Here is a 17607-nt window from a genome sequence, read left to right on the forward strand (position 1 = left end):
TATTTGAGCTAATGCAATGGCATCAGAGTAACAGAGACAGTAAAGCCTTAAACAGGATGATTAGCAACAGAACACAGCTACAATATAATCCCCATTCACATCTACCATTCTGGAAAGCAACCCTGGTTTATAGAATTTAATAAATTGCAAGTCTGTGAACTCTGAATCTACTTTGGTGAATATGTGTTATTTTCTGTGAAGTAGAATATCTTGAGAAAAGCCATCTTGGTTCTGTAAAGAGATTTTTCTGATACCTTTAATGTGAGATGGAACATTGTATGTTATGAATTAATAAATTATTGAATAAATGTGTCTTTATTCTGTTGCTTTTTTGCACTTGGAAAATGAGTACCTAAGAGTAATTAGATGGACTAGACAATTTTGTTAGAGTGGAGACACATAAACGTGTATCTCCATGGTTCACAAAAATCACCAAATCTCAACTTTCTCCCCTGGAAATGTTTCTAAATAAGCCAACTGATCTTCTTCATCTGACAAGCTGACATTGACCTTAACTGGAAAGTAGAGTTTTACTTTGTTGCATTTAATGTTGAAGTTTGCCCTAATGTGGTAGTGTTGGTGGTGGGTTGGGCAATATGACCTGGAGGGGCCCCTAACAACCTCCATCATTCTGTTCAGAATACTCGAGGAAACGAAGTGAAATAGTGCTGTATCTTACTGGTTTTATGGAGAATATGGGGTTTAAAGGTAATTAAAAGTCACAGTGGGATTCTTATCTGTAACAGTTAGGCCTTCTGATGGTATTGTAGATATAATTGTTTATGCTTAATAGCAACATGGTATTTTGTTCTTACAGAATAACTTTTCAGAGGTATGTGCTGAAGCTTATGGTTTGGGAAACAAGCATCCTGATTCAGAAATGATTCCTTGCAGTTTGAATTCTGAAACTCTTCCAATCTGGTGCATGTGCATTGTAGCAGTGTTTCACTGTGAGATCAAATGCAGACATACTGGTCATTTCTGCACTAGTTCCACTACTGTAAAATGAAGTTTTGAATCTCAAGAAGTTTTTCTAAGTCTAGGTATGTCTATTTTGTTGCAAAATCACAATTTGGTCTCCGAATGCTTAGACAGGAAGAGTTTTTGAAGCTATATCCACACAGATTAGATAAAAAATTTGGAAATACCTTCTTAAAAAAATTGAGGTCACAGGTGCAGTCTTCCTTTATGCCTTGGAAACCAGACCCTTCTTTGACCAGCTTCCACAAGGGAAAGTAATCAACCATAAAATCCAGCAGATCTCTTTTATCTGTATATGTGCAAGTATGAATGTGTTTCCTTAACTCTCTTGTACAAAAGTGTTGTTATGGTATTGTAAATAATAAACAAAGTTTCATTTTGTCATACTCAATGCACTCCATTCAATTTTAAGATACTTAAAAATATCTGTAATGGAACTGTAGATAATTTGGCAGAACAATGTAACTCTTAATATTAAAATATAATTCATATAGGACAGCTAGTCCAAGAACCTATCAAAGTGCCTTTTCCATTCCATGTTGGTAAGCTTACCCTTGGCAGAACACTTCTCAGCTGCATGTCCTCTGCAGTACACCAGCAGGTTACTTTGGGGCATGCTGGAAGCAAATGTGGATCTTTGTGTGCTTGCTTAGAATGCACCATCAGCTGTCCTGTTCCTGCATTAAAGGATTCTGGATGGTCAGCAGCTGTGACAGCATTGGTCCTAGGAGGTAATAAATCCTCAAGTATGTCAGTCTCATGCCACTTAAATAATGTTTCATTATTAACATCTTAGATTTGTCCACCCAAGATCAGTAAAAAGATAGTGCTGCTCCTGAAACTTTTCAGATTTTTTTGTCAATGAGACATTGTTTCTTTGCTTCACTTTGTCTGGCTTTGGTTCAGACACCAGAAATAGTGAGACGTGATGACAGCATCTGCTTCCAGGAAAAGCAAGATTCATTTTTTCTTGAGAATCCTTTGTGGCTCCTTGGTCCTCCCCTCTTACTCCTCCCTGTTCCACAGTTGGGGAATCCGAGATTAACTAAACCGTCTGTGGTCTGTAGACCTTTCTGCATTGTGCAAAATATCTGTTTAATTTCAAAAGGTATACTATCTAGAGATAAATATTTTCCCAGCTGTGTTTATCTTTTGTTTCCTCAGTCAAAATCATATGTTATTTTGTTTGCTCAAATCTAACTCACTGTAAGGCACACATTTCTCACCAGTGTCGCAGGTTGTGGTTGAATCAGAATCTTGCCAGTAACCCCTGAGAGTAAAACTTATTTCTTATCATTGTGTATGAAATGATTATGCACATCTGTGTATACTCCCCTGATACTTAATACAAAATTCTGATTATTGGTATCTTTGTGCGGGCAAATCCTGCTTCATGAGAACAGTGATACTGATTGTGCATGCAGTTGCACTTCCTCAGTTGGCTTCGGAACCCCTCCTCTTCCTGATCCCAGCTCCAAAAGGAAAAAATATAACTGGTTTCCTTGCCCTAAAATTGTTCTTGGTTTACGGGATAGATTTTAGTAGTGCAGTGTGAGATCCATTTCTGCTTAATGTGAGTCTCTAGTATGGATAATCTTGATTGATCTGAGGTCTTTTTAGCTAAACATACTTTCTTACTGAATATGAATGGATGTTTAAGGACAAGCACAGATAATCTGGATTCTGGAATACTCTTCTGAAATTAGTTAAAGAAATAATTTGCAGTTTTCACTGTTTTCAGTATTCAGAATGGAGGATGGTTGTCATGGGCTGAAGGCTGCCTGAAATGTCTCTGAAACAAGGAATGTTTAAGATACTTATTTCCAACCCTTCCTGAAATGAAGAGCTCGTTGTGGTTTACCTGCGCTCCTTTTTTTTTTTTTTCTTGTTTTTTTTTTTTTCCTTAAACAGGTGGGAAAAAGTAAAAACTGCTTGGGTGTTACTCACTGTCAGTCAGTATGCTGAAGTGTAACCTTACTTCCTGATCTGTTGTGTGAAAGTTTGCCGCTAATGTTCAGGGTACATGAATATGCGTTCAGAGTCCTCCAAAAACAATTGGAAGAATGATGAGGAGGTGAAATGTAACCGCATTGTGGAAGTCCACCAAATTTCTCAGGGATGATTTGCACTTAGTGAAGCCATGTTGGCTATCGCAAATCATCTCCTTACTTTCTGTGTGTCTTAGCATTGCTTTGAAAGGATCTGCTGCATGCTTTGCTGAGCATTGAGGTGCAACTGATTGACCCATAGTTCCTGGGTCTTCATTTCCCTTTTTAGAAATGGTGGTTGTATCCCTTTTCTAATCACTGGGAACTTCCACAGCTTCTCAAGTATGATAGATAGTGGCTTAGCTATTTCCTTTGCTGCTTCCCTCAGGACCTCATCAGGTCCCATGGACTTTGGCACCTTCAGGTTCCTTGGATGGTCTCTAATCTGATTTTTGCCTACAGCTGGTAGTTCTTCATTGTCTCAGCCGTCTCAATGTCCCAGGTAACCTGGTCTCCCATTTCCTCTGGAGAGGGCCCACATATTCTCTGGTCTTGCTTTTGTCACCCACATACCTATAGAAATTGTAGAAGCTATAGAAAGACTTGGGCTAGAACAGACCCTAAAGATCATCAAATTCCGATCCCCTTCCATGGATGGGGATGCCAGGCACTAGTTCAGGTGGCACAGGGCTGCATCCAACCAGGCCTTGAACACTTCCAGGGATTGGGCATCCACAGCTTCTCTGGGCAACTTGTTCTAGTGCCTCATTGCCCTCATGGTAAAGAATTTCTTCTTGTTCTGGATGCAGTGCTATTGGTGGGGTGGCACAAGGGCAGAGAAGAGAGGCAGACTCACCTCCTTTGACGTGCTGGCCATGTTTCTTCAGATACAGCTCAGGATGCCTTTGGCTTTGTGGGCTCTAAGTGCACACTCTTGGCTCATGTCCAGCTTTTATTCACAAGAACCCCCAAGTCCTTCTCGACAAGGCTGCTCTCAATGAGTTCTCCTCCCAGTCTGGGATTACCCTAAGTGCAGCACCTTGCACTTGGCCTTTTTGAACTTCATGAAGTTCACATGGACCCACTTCTCAAGTTTGTCCAGCTCCCTATGGGTGGCAAAGAAGCCATCTTATAGAAGCTTTTCTTGTTGCCCTTGATGCCCCAGCCAGATTTCATTTTATCAGTGCTTTAACTTTCCTAACCTGATCCTTGTCTACTTGGACAATCTCTGTTTCTCCCAGGCTGCCTGTCCTTGCTTCCACCCTCCACAGGCTAAAGCCAGTGGTAAGTTGGAACTGAAATACGTAGATGGAACAAGAAATGTTTGTTCACATAGATGTGAGCAACCCTCAGGGTACAGTGATTGGAACAGCTGTGCTGGGACAGTCCAGCAGCCCATCTGGTAAGCATTTTCTAGCAGCAGTTGGGTTATACTTAAAAAATGGTAAAAACAGGAGGAACACGTGATAGTTGCTCCAAGTACTCTCCCCATCCTTTAAGCTGAGTGCTAGGGCTTTTCTGCTGTGGCTTTTTGGTTGGAGAAACCTGACAGATACTGAGACTCGGTCTGATGTGGCTGATAGCATGTGCTAGAGCACAGTTCAGTAGGATTTCATTAGGTATTGTTACCTTGAGAGTAACTTGTCACTGGTCATCCAAAGTACCTGTTACCACTTCTGCAAAACAAGTAGGAAGGAGATGATCTGAACTAGTTGAGGTCCCTCCTACTCTTATGACGATTTCATGGTGAGCTTATTCTGCTTTTATTGGAAAGGCATGAAATACAGTTCCATTTACAGGTAAATCCTTTGAATGAAGCTACTACCTGTGATCCCCACAATTTAAATTATTTTCTGTGTACTGCAAATTCGAAAAATTATACTCTGCCTGACTTAGCTTCTTAGCTGTTCTACATGACTTTGTGCTCAGTTAGATAATCTGTCTGACCACAGTGACATTTAATCCCTCTGAAGATATGTTCTGCTTCTGTCTTTGTTAGAGGCAAAATTTATCCTTTCCATAGGTCTAGCTGCTAATATTGAGTGTGTTTGGTCAAATGCACTGGATTTTTTGTTTGTTTATAGTTGTCCTACTTCAGTGAAGCTAGTGTCGGAGATCTGTTATGCCTTATGTGTTGCAACTTTCTAAAAAATTCCTGAAGTTAATAATACAAAAATGTGCTCTTTTTATGTTGGGTTAATTTTTGATGTATTTTTTCTTAGTTTTCTTCAGAACTGTGTACAAGACAAATCTGTGTGATATTTAATATTTTAAAACAGTAATTATAAAAGGAGTAAAAATGAAACAACTTTATAGACAGAATGCTTTAAAATAACAGTAGGATAAAAAGCAATGTTTTGTACATAAAAGAATTATTTCCTTCAAAAGTATATGTGCAGTTTTAGTATCTTGGAAAATCTTTCAAGTACTCTGAAATATTCAAGTTCTTGTTCACACACATGTACAGCTTTTCTTTTTAACAAAACCAAAACTTTGAAAGCAAAATACATATCCAATACAATATAACATCACTTTGTTCTTATCTAGTAGTGATAGGGTTGACTAAAATTTTTGTAACTTTCTCTTAAACAGAATGTTGACTTTGAAAGCTCAGGGAAGAAGCAGCAGCAGGGAGAAAAAAGTAACACAGTGGTAAGTACATTATTTTTATTTTCTCTGGACCAACTGCACAATATTTTGAAATAGAAATCCTCTTATTTATTCCTATTTTGTTATAATCGCCTTCAGAGCACTTGAATTTTATCATCTCTTGTGTTATTTCAAAGATATCTGTTGAAGACCCAAGTGAATTATATCCATTTCCATATATTTGTGTGTATATATGGAAAGGGGAATATATGGAAAAGGAAAATAATTCCGTTTTAAAACTCAGTGGACATTATTAAGTATTTTGGCTTGAGAACTTTAATTTTTTTTTTTTTTTTAGTTCTTAGAAAAGATATAAGCCATTTTTCAAAAACTTGGGTGAAAGATGCTTGAAAAAATGCTTAAAATGCCTGTTGGGACTCTTACTTTACTTTCTGGTTTGCTGATCTAAAGTCTAGGCATACATCACAGCATGTCATTTCTCTCTTACTGGTGGGTTAACATTTTTTAGCTAGAGAGCATAAAAAAAAGTAAGAACATGAAAAGTATTAACAATTATACAAGACCAAGTTCAGTTTCCTGTTCAAAGCTCTATGAAAAAGCAATGCATGTTCAGAATCAGCTTTTTTCATTATTAAATTATGCCAGTGCAGATGGTACTAAGTTGTTTTTGCCTTATATTGTAAGGATTTGTAGAGGCAAGTATTTTTCATGAATAAAAAGAATGCCCAATAGAATATTTTGTCTTTAGAATCTCTCTATAAATTCCTGTGGAGGAATCATTATTGCCTAGTATTCCTCCTGCCCCGGAAGAAAACCACCAACAACATATGAGAGCAGCTTCCATCTGCTCTGACTTTATTAATAGTGCTGCTCAGATTGTGGAAATGCTAATAAATATTGACTCTTCAATGACTGTAATTTTGAGACTATAAAATATCAGTTTAAAGGATACAAAATCATCTGCATATTTTATTTGGCATTGCTACAAACAGTGTATGCTTCAGTAGATAGAAGCATGTAGCACTTGCTTGTGTTTTCCAGCCTTTTGTGTAGCCTAAAACGCTGTAGGCTTTGTGTGCTTTGGCATTCTCCCCTGAGCTAATAATCCATGCTGTTGATGGATTGCCTCAGCTGTGGTTACTACTCTGTAAGGTTTGTTGCTTCCTATGGGCAAATGACTAGCAATACCTCTTCCCTTTATGTCCCCTATGCTGTGTTAACTGGAGGAGTTAGGACATTATCTCTTCCTTTCTGTTTGAATAGGTGTGGACAGTGTGATACACACTATTTACTTGTACAGTAGATACAGATGTAATGCCTCAAATGACTAAACCTGAAACATAAGTGGTTTAATATGGTTTTGTAGCTCTTTCAGACGCTTACTATCACTTAGTCTGGTTGCTCTGTGTATTTAGTCTCCATTGTTTTCTTTGTATAGAAAGTCAGGAACTTGTCCTGTTTGTTTCCATGGATCTTTTTTCACACTAACAGTAACAGAAAATGGATTTATTTAATGTAGAAATTAGTGGATTCTGAAAGCAAAGCAGTTCTGAAGTAGCTTGGTTACAGCTAGCTGTACCAAATAGCTGTGATTACTAGCAATATAGTAGCTGTGATTATTTCTACTGCATATTTAAAAAAAAAAAAAAGGGAGTGGAGTGCACTTCAGTATCCTGTTAGGATAAATATTTCATGTTCCTGGCTATGTATTAAGTTAAAAATGAGAAACATTAAATCCGAACCTTGTCAGTTCCATAATGTAAAAGAATTCTTTAGCCATTTGAAAACATTTGGGTTAAAATACTGAAATATCAATGTCATGGCTTTTAAAAAAGCTTGGATTTTTTGTATGTTCCATGAGGGTTTGTGGGACTCCTGCAGTTTCCTTCAAACTTCAGTTTGCCATAGTAAAAATCCTTGCATTTATATGGTGTTTGGTTTTTTTTTTGTTTTTAGTCTGTGGAGAAGTGAATGAGACTCAAGCACAGTGGTTTTAAAAATCAGTTTATTCCTCTTAAAATTTTCTTAGTAACACAACAAATATGCACCCAAAGAATATGCAATCAAGTCAAACATCAAAAATGAAGCTCAAATCTAATGCTAATCGCATCATTGTTAATGATATCCAATTAGAAACCATTCTTCAGAGGAAATGTTATAGTGGCACGTACTTGGATAGATTGGCTGTCCAGATGGAAGTTAATTTCTAAAACTGTCTCAGGAAAAGACCAAACGAAAATGTGTGAGAACATACTTGCAACTGTCTGGGCTGCAATTGTGTTGTGACAGTGTGTGTGTGTATTACAGTGTAGTACTGTGTTAATATGAAAAGTCAATATAAATATTTTAAAAAGGTTAAAATTACAATTGCTTGGGTATCTCAACATTTTAAAATTTAGTTTTTACTGTAAACTTACTCTGTAATTTTTCTCATTTTTTTTTGATTTTTGCTAAGGATGTTTCTGTAATATGTCTTGCCTTAAAGCCCTGCCATTTTGTCTCTCTAAGAAATATCAGGATGGTTGAATTACAGACCTGGACTCTCATATACCTGTGCCTTATTGATGTGTTGGTCTAGGCTTACAAGGATATTGAGTAATTGCTTCATTTCAGTTAAAGGCTGCCCTTGAAATAGAATGTTTTGTTATGTCGGTTTTGTTATGTAGGCCAGAGGATTATTTTTCCTCTTCTCAGTTTAAAAATAATACTTTTGTTCTGTTCGATGGTCATTCTGGTTTTGCCGTTGTTAAGCTTTTGCCGTGATAAGGCCAAGTACTGACTGCCTTGTTGTATTGTTGCTTTGTTACAATTGCAGAAAATAAATAGAAATTATTAAAGAGTTCTTTTGATATATTTAGGGTCAAAATTATACTCTTATACTTGTCAAAATTAACTCTTTAGGTTTGTTTTAGCCTAGGCAGTTTAGATAAATTTTTCAGCAGAAAAATAACTGTTGCAACAAATACTTGGTTAGAGATCCTCTAGGCTCAATAAAGCAAGAGAACACTCTTGTTGAATCAAGACAATGTTATCAATACAAGTTACACCATTGCAACTAAGTAAAGAGGTTTCGTAAAATAGTTTGATGAAAAAGAAATTCATATTCTAATTGTGTAAAGGATTTCTGAATATTTTAAAGAAAACAAGATAGAAATAATAAATTGAAATCTAGTTAGAATTTACTTTATAGAATACATGAAAGAGATAATTTATAAATATACATATAAATAATAAATATTTCCAGAATTGATGCCTGACATTGCTTTTCTGGGAGTGACCTGAAATTATCTTACCCTTGGAGGTGGGTGGATGTTTTTGGTTTGTTTGTTTTAATATAGAGAGGTATTGAAAGCTTGAAAAGTAGTTAACCCAAGAAAAGCTTTAGGCTTGGTACTTCAGGAAGCTGAGAGTAGAGTATGGCTGGTTTTGGTTATTTTCTGGTATGCTGAATCAGTAAAAACCCCCTGATTTCTGCCCTCTCTGTTCCTTTAGTTTTCTCAAAAAAGGCAACAAATATCCTTAATATTTTTGAATTTAACAATTGGCTATTATTTACTCTATTTACTAACATGTTCTTCCTCCTGTTGTTACCATTCACTATTGTTGTTTCAAGAGTAATGCCTTCTGTTTCTTTTTCTCTGAACAGTCTGTGAGCAAGCATACTGTGTTTTTTGGTGTTCCTTGTCTGCATGAGGACATGCGATTGAGCATTGTTTTCATACCAGAAGTGGGGAAACTTCATATCAGAATGGTGACATGGTTCCCAAATCCATTTTATTTCCAATTGTGTGTTCTCCCACCAGAGTACAGCACTGTGGTTCATTCATTTGTACTGACCTGAATTTTTACCTGTCTCAGTCAAATGAGTGACATAACCAATCCAGTTTTGGGACTTTTTTTTCCTAGAAGAGACACAAAGAAATGGCTTGAATGAGAAGGGAGGAAGAGGTAAAAATACCTTAAACTGACAGTCATCAAATAAGGCTTTGCCACCTCAACCAGAAAATGCCAGTGCTGCTTGCAGAGAGACAGTTTCTTCACAGTACAGGCTATCTTTTCATGTTTCAGGTCCTTATCAGTGGCCATCAGGTTTGAGCCATCCTTTCCTCTCCCAAAGAGGATAAGAAAAAGGATTGCAGAGAAATACATTTTCAAACGAGGATTTGCAAGATGGTGGTTGCAATCTGTTAACTTAAGACTTCACCATTCCTGTCCAAGAGGACTGGATTGATTTTAGAGGAAGCCTTGTACCAAATCTTAGCGCCTTCTACTCCCCCCCCGCCTTTTTTTTTTTTTTGCTGATGAGTGAGAGATGCCAAGTCTTTCCTGAGTTCAAAGAAAGAATAATTGTGTGCTTCATTTACTGTAAAAACTGAAGATGTTTTGTGTTCTTTCTAGAAGTACTAAGATGCTTACTTTTTTCCCAAATTCATGAGGATTAGTGTTGTCCTTAGCTGGAATAGGTTCACGTAGATTGTACTGTGACTTTTCACAATATAGCATCTCAGATTAGCAAGATAAATAGCTGTGTCTTAGTGTCTTCTGTGGTGCTTGAAGCTGCTTTAGACAGAGAAAAACCCTTAATGTCTCTAAAGATAGAATGGTTCTTGTTTTTATGTCCAGTGTTGACTTTTTTTTTTGATGTAGAAGAAGTAAGTAGTCAATTCTTTTGTTTTGGTGTATGATTCATTTTTTAGTGGATTAGGTAAGTTTCTTAATAAATAATTTTTTTTCATAGTTCTTTGTTTTGACAGGAGTATATTTGGGCTTTTGTCAGTTGGCCAGTTAAGCTTCCTTATGTTCGTCGGGCAGCATGTTAGGTTACATACTCACCAACACAATTTTCCCCTTTCCTTTGTCTACACATAGCTCCATAATTCTGAACTAGTTTGTAGATAGTGGACTGGGCTAAGAACCTGACTGTGTATTTTTGTGCCTAGTTCGTCTTGCCTTAATGTATAAACATCTGATAGCTGGTTTCATTTTCAGCTCTGCTGATGATGTAACGCCTTTTTAAAAGGCTTGAGGGGGGGAGCAGGGCTGTTACATCAGACAAGAAATTTAAGGGACTAATGGTACAGTGAAAGTGTTGCTTTTAGAACAAATTAACAGAGATTGGGAACAAAATTATTGTGAGTTTAAATTCTACTTGTAACAAACCTGAGTTCAGAATTTTTGGACTGTGATAACCGGAGGCTGTGTGTGGGTTTTTGGTTGGTGGTTTTTTTGTTTGTTTTTGTTTGGGTTTTTGTTTGTTTGTTAGGTTTGTTTTGTTTGGATGTGCTGTTGGGCTCCTAATTTCTTGGCTGATGGGGTGTGCAGGGAATCATCAAGGAGTTCAGGGAAGAGTGATGCTTCATTGAATGATGGTGTCTCCTCTGGATTAAAATTTAGTGTGTATTCAAGCTTACTGTGTATCTTTTTTTCTTTCATTGGTCTTCACACCAATGCTTTTCTTTTCTGCTTCACTGATTTTAGTCTATTCAGTTTCACTGTTTCTAGTTTGTATTGGGTGTAGGTGGCAATGTTTTAGTAGTGGGAGTGTGGCATCCCACCCTTAAGGGAGAGGGAGCACCTAGGATTTGTAGATGCTTGCAGCCAAAAGAAATGACCGAAGTCAGAAGGTCCACAAAAGCTTATGAAGTTTTATTAGCAAATTACACATGGTGTGGAAAATGGTATGTTAGTCCCTGACCTTCTAGTATAAGTACATGGCAGTTGGTTTGGGATGAAGAGGTAGAGTGAAAGGGAAGAGAGAGTTGAATTAAAGATGGAGAGAGAGAGAGAGAGAGAGAGAGAGAGATCACCAGTCCTGGTTCCAGCATTGATCCAGCAGATGGGGTGTCCAGGGTCCTGGGGGCGCCCACACACCTGGGCTTGATGGTGGTACGTTTTTATAGATAAGCTTTCCCTGCCCTGGAGATAAGTGTCACACTTTCTATGCTAATTAGTTATCATGCACAGTGTGTTCTTCTAGACCTTTCTGGAAATGTGTCAGAGGGCTTTGGGGGTCTTTGGTGGTGTTGATTTCCCCCCTACAGTCCATGCCCACTTCTTCACCTCATTTCTGTGCCTGTGCTGTATGGTTTTGTGCTTACTTCCAGGAACTAGAACAAGGAGATTTGTCCCAGAAAAGCGCTGTCCTGCCTCCAAATGGCACTCTTCTCCAGCCACATCTTGTTCTTTCTCACAGTGTGTTACTGCCAACAGTCCTTGGCTGTTCTTACCAACAGTCCTTGGTTGGCTCCATGGCTATCCTGCTACTGGTGTTTGAGACAAACACATTAGCCTCTTATCTGCTAGGCTTCTACAAGGCGGCTGCAGGTGTGACTGCACCACATGCAGAAGCTTCCTAAAGCTGCTGCCATGCTGGATGTAATTCCAGCTGGCTCCAAGATGGACCCACTACTGGCCAAAGTGGAGTCAGTCAGCAATCTTAGTAGTCCCTCTATGATAACATATTTAAGGAACCATAAAAGCTGCACAACAGCCAGGGGAGAAAAGTGACAATATACATGAGATAACCCTGCGGTCACCAAGGTCAGTGAAAGGTGCTCCAGGCACCAGAGCAGAGATTCCTCTGCAGACGATGGAGAACCCCATGCTGGAGCAGGTAGATGTTCAAAGGAGGCTGTGGCCATGTGGGAAGCTTGTGCTAGAGGAGGCCCCTGGTAGGACCTGTGGCCCCGTGAAGGGAGGAGTCTGTGCTGGAACAGGTTTGCTGGCAGGAGTTATGACTTCGTGGGGGACCTACCCTGGAGCAGCCTGTGCCTGAAGGGCTTCACCCAGTGGGAGGGACCCACACTGGAGCAGTTTGTAAAGAACTGCAGCCTGTGTGAAGGGCTCACTTCAGAGAAGTCCATGATGGACAGTCTTCTGTGGGAAAGACCCACACTGGAGAAGGGGAAGAATGAGAGGAGGAAGGAGCAGCAGAGACAACATGTGATGAACTTGCTGGAACTGCCATTCCCTGCCCCTCTGCACTACTGAAATCAGGAGTTAAAGAGGTGGGCACCTGGCAGCCAGTCAGGGTCAACCCACTACATAGATACAGTCCACTGTTGTTACAGTAGATCTGATAGTATTATAGTATTTGTCTTGCCACATTCTATTTCAAGGGCAGCCTTTAACTGAAATGCAGCAATTATTCAATATCCTTGTAAGCCTAGACCAACACATCAATAAGGCACAGGTATATGAGTCCAGGTCTGTAATTCAACCATCCTGATATTTCTTAGAGAGACAAAATGGCAGGGCTTTAAGGCAAGACATATTACAGAAACATCCTTAGCAAAAATCAAAAAAAAAATGAGAAAAATTACAGAGTAAGTTTACAGTAAAAACTAAATTTTAAAATGTTGAGATACCCAAGCAATTGTAATTTTAACCTTTTTAAAATATTTATATTGACTTTTCATATTAACACAGTACTACACTGTAATACACACACACACTGTCACAACACAATTGCAGCCCAGACAGTTGCAAGTATGTTCTCACACATTTTCGTTTGGTCTTTTCCTGAGACAGTTTTAGAAATTAACTTCCATCTGGACAGCCAATCTATCCAAGTACGTGCCACTATAACATTTCCTCTGAAGAATGGTTTCTAATTGGAAGAAAAAAATGCTATATTTGTGTTGCCTTCTGTATTTACCCAAACTGTCCATGGAGAAGTTAATATTTGGAGCAGTGTAAGTAAAGCACACATTCTGTGTGAAATGACATTTTCCTACCTTCTGTACTTCTACCAGTGGATTCTCTTTTGTAGTTCGTGATTCTTTGCATCTATTACAGTTTTTCTGCTTGAGCAACTGACCATAAGATAGGTAGACAGAGGGGGTCTGTGACCCCCTCTGATAGGGATATCGGGGGGGGTATATGTCTGACTGTTGGTTTATAAAATATATATTGCAGAAGAGTGGTGGTCTGGAATACTTCCTGTGACTATCCTGACATGCCGATTTCATAGTGTTAGCAGCCATCTGCTGTAGAACATAAATGCTAAACAATTCTTCATGTATGTGAAGTAAAGTATGAACAAACATAATTTTGAAGTAAATCAATTACATCGTTTCCTGCATTTGTTGAAATACAGCTTTCTTGCTCATTCTGGGTTTTGAAGAGTTATAATTAGATATATCCTCAGGTTGGTCAAATCAGTGCTTTGGGGAGACTGTTGTTTATTTGATACTTAAATATGAGTTTTGGCTATTTTAGTTTAAGATGTGAGTTGTGAGTTTAGGTACTTTAACTGATTGGAGATGACCCAACACTGTGATATTGTACAAAAATTGAAATTTGTTTACAAATTCATGTTTACATTGCTGTGGATGCATGTGATCTTTAAAAAAATCCTTCCTCCCCAGCCCTACCAAAAGCTCAAGATTTCTCTTAGAAAATAAAGGATTAAGTTAGAAAACCTAGGTATGTGTGCTTTGCATTGTTAGGCCTTATGAGTTTTGTTGGTTCAGAAACTTTTGAGACGTGGGCAAGTAGGGTTACGTGTGAAGAGAGCAGCCACTGAAGAAGAGAGAGCAAACAGTGTAATGTATGCTCATTTTGAGGTATTTGAATGAAAAATAGTATCTTATTTTGTTGTTTATATGAACCATGTAGTAAACTTCCTAATATTCTGTTTCCAAAACATAATTCTTAGAAATTGAAATAACTGGACAAAGTGAACTTGTAGACGGCTGCAGCTGGTCTGATACAGGTGTACCTTCCCCTGCCAGATTCTGGTAATCAATTCATAAGTACAATTTCTGCTTCCAGTACTTGTTTCCAGTCGTATATTCTTCTATTTATACTCCTCTTTAAAGAGGCTGCTGTTGATGCTTCTTTCAAAAGTGTTACGTTTTTCCAAAGTGTTGTGTTTTCCACAGCATTGCAGATCTCTGAACTAATCGGAAAATGAGACAATTTCTCTTTTTGTTCAAGGCTTTTGGGTTTGTAAATGTTGGGCAGGGAATTCAGCTTGTGTCTTCATGTATGGCATCAGAGGCTTGGAGAAGGCATGGGTATCTGACTTAAGTGAGCACACAAGCTTCCATAGCGTTATTGGCATCTGTCTGTGGGTGGCTGGAGGATGTCATACTTGAGCCTCTGGAAGAAGCAGGAGAAGGTTATGCTCTCTCTTTTGCTGACTTTCCTATTCTGTGGACATCCCCACTGTGGTATTTGCAGTCTCCAAACTCTTTGTATAGCAATATGGTTATATATTTTTCCTTTTAGATCACTTTTTATTTAAATAGCATAGTGGGAATTATATGGGAAGTGTTGTCTTCTGATGATAATCAACACTTTAATTAAATCCTAGCAACAGTGAAGCATTGTTAAAAAAAGAAGTTTTGATATCCCACTATTCTAATGAAGAGTTCTCTTCCATCTTTTTGATGGATGGATGTAGAATTTGACTGTTCACACCCTGAGTGATAAGTTCTAGTTAATGAAAACACTGAAGTATAGCAGTCCATTGATCTGTTGTCTTATGAATTATACATACTGTGAAGTACTTGGCAAGCTAAGCTGCATGTAGAGGAAAATCCAAGTGCATTACTTTTTTAGTGTCTTAGTAAGAAAAGAGGGCTTGCAGCCTTTGACTTTACATAGTGCAGTGGTCATGGTACTTAATTTTCTCACAGTGTTACTAACATACCATCTGAATGTTGAAGTGCAATCTGCTAAATGTGTCTGAAAGACTTTTTTGACACTTGGAGAAGAAAGTTTCCTGTCACCAGTCCAGGAGTTGAAATAAAATTTCCAATTCCCTCCAAAAATGGAGATTAAAAAAGCATATTTTCATTTGGAGTGTTGGCAGTTGATTGAGAAAATAAACACTCAATGCCATTTTGGAGAAGTATGTATTTTTAGGCCAATTTCCTAAGGAAATGAAGCTTATACGATCATATTGTTGATCTGCATATGTTGGTCCTTCCTTAAAAATTGAGCCTGTCGTCTGATTTCAAGACAAACTTGAAGCTTGAGGGGTGACATTCTGAAGATTTTGTGAAAATCCATTGCTAATTGGAGAAATAGACCTAAACTTGGGATCTTGTTGAGGAGAAAAGAGGCAGGAGCGCAACTGATGTGTGCTGCCAGTCATCAGCTAGTCAGCGCCATTTAGGTTTGCCACCTTGGGGGAGTAGAAGGTACTGTTGTAACAAAGGCTAAGTTTCAAGGAAGAAAGATGCATTTCCATAGCAAGGTGACGTTTCCTTAGTTCCACTGTGCAGGTGTTGAAGTTTTCCAAAGTGAATGAAATTGCAAAAGAGGTTGCTTTGTTGTCTGTGCACTTGGAAACCTTCCCTTTAAGCTGTAGGTAGAACAATTGGTAGTGGCTGTGCTGGTTCTTTTTATTCTCTTGTGTTGTTAAATGAGAGATTTGAAATTAATGTACAAGAGTTTACATGCAGAAATAAAACCATTAGATTTCCTACAGCTATATTTTAATTATCTGTAGGGGGTGGATTTTATTATACTGAACAAAAATATCCCATTGACCTTTGTAAAGGTAGAGATAAGCTATGTTGCAAAGACAAAACTGAGAGTTCAGAAATGCTGCCTCAAAGTTCTCTGATTCTCTGCAACGGAAGGCTGTATTAGAAGGTGAGAAGTCACAGGCTAAATTTTGACTTCATCTTCTGGTATTAAATGTGTTTAATCCCATTTAACGTCATTACTAATCTGTTGCATTTAAAAGAAAATAACTCTCTCCCCACTGCCTCTCATGCATATGCAAACATATGCATATACACACACACAAAACTTCCTTTTTTTTTTTTAGTATTTAGCAGCCAGTTGAAATCTGAGAAGCTGCATATGTGGGTATTTTTGAGGTTGTCTTGGTTTTTAAATCAACCAATTTCTGTTTTACAGTGCCTGAAAATGACAACGAAGAGGAATTTGTTTTTGCGGCTGGTGCCATGCCGCTGTCTGCGTGGAGAGGAGGAAACTGTGACTACCCTTGATTATTCTCACTGCAGCCTGGAACAGGTGCCTAAGGAGATTTTTACTTTTGAAAAGACCTTGGAAGAACTGTATTTAGATGCTAATCAGATTGAAGAGCTTCCAAAGGTATGTTGGGTGGTTTTCCTTATAGATACACTTACTCTTTACTTCACCAGCATTGTGGAAGCTCATAGTGAGTGTCTGGATTCCCACTTCGGCTTTTAGGCTGTAGATTGCAGTGAAGCAGCCCTGGTAGACTGAAAGTTTATGCATTCCATCCTGATGGCTTTGCTGCATGAGTTGGAATGAAACTGCCTAAGCAACTGAACTAGCCCAAGAGAGGTGCATGGTAGAAGAGGCTGGTAATAAATTTATTTCTGTGGCGGTGTCAGCTTGTGCATCGAGAAGTGGGCAGTTTACCGCTTACCTTTGTCTAGTCTAAGGTTTAATTATCCCCATGATTAGAAAGACTGCTTGAACACTTATGTTTTGTTCCTTTTTGTTCTGTTATCTTAACTGCAGGGACATGTAGTAGCCTACACTTGCTTCAAGTAATGTGTTTGTACATTAGAACAAGTCATACTTACGGGGTTATTTCTGAGAAGCTAAACATTTTTTTTTCAGTTTTTAAGTAATTTTGGTCATTGTGTTATGCTACCCTTTCAATTTTCAAAAGAAAACACCCCTACATATAAATTCAAATACTGTAAAGAATACATGCAGAGAGATTAAGGGATAGTGAAGACATAGTAGAGATGTTTTATTGATTGATTTGAAAGAAATTGTGATATTAAAACTATCCATAGAAGAACTGTAAGGGAAGGCCTGTAATATTTGAAATTATCCTAGCCAATTTGGAGCCAGAGTTTCAAGCTGTGTATTCCTTTTCCCTTTTATTTAGTCTTTCAACTCTGAAAAAGGCTTTTAATTAAGCCATTTCAAATATGAAGGGTGCAGTACTTATAAGGCCCTCTCTAGCTTTCTGAAGCCTAGTTAAGACATTCCCACTCACCTTTTCTCTTTACCCATGGTGGTGCTTTGTCGTCTGCTGGCCTTTGTATGCCACAACACAGCGGGC

General features: G+C 38.2%; 1 protein-coding gene across 6 annotated transcripts in view; it reads left to right on the forward strand.

Moving 5' to 3' along the window:
* The window catches only part of ERBIN (erbb2 interacting protein), a 108811-nt gene that overhangs the window by 33431 nt on the left and 57773 nt on the right, over window positions 1-17607 (forward strand). For all 6 annotated transcript variants that reach the window (XM_027732362.2, XM_027732358.2, XM_027732357.2 and 3 more), the window contains 2 exons: window positions 5562-5621; window positions 16458-16655. In XM_027732362.2, the coding sequence (XP_027588163.1) occupies window positions 16467-16655 (189 nt within the window). In that variant the 5' untranslated portion in view covers window positions 5562-5621; window positions 16458-16466. The remainder of the gene's footprint in view (window positions 1-5561; window positions 5622-16457; window positions 16656-17607) is intronic.

The sequence above is a fragment of the Pipra filicauda genome, unplaced genomic scaffold, assembly GCF_003945595.2.
Source record: "Pipra filicauda isolate LSUMZ 115617 unplaced genomic scaffold, ASM394559v2 scaffold34_size3990699_pilon, whole genome shotgun sequence".
Taxonomy (NCBI): Eukaryota; Metazoa; Chordata; class Aves; order Passeriformes; family Pipridae; genus Pipra; species Pipra filicauda.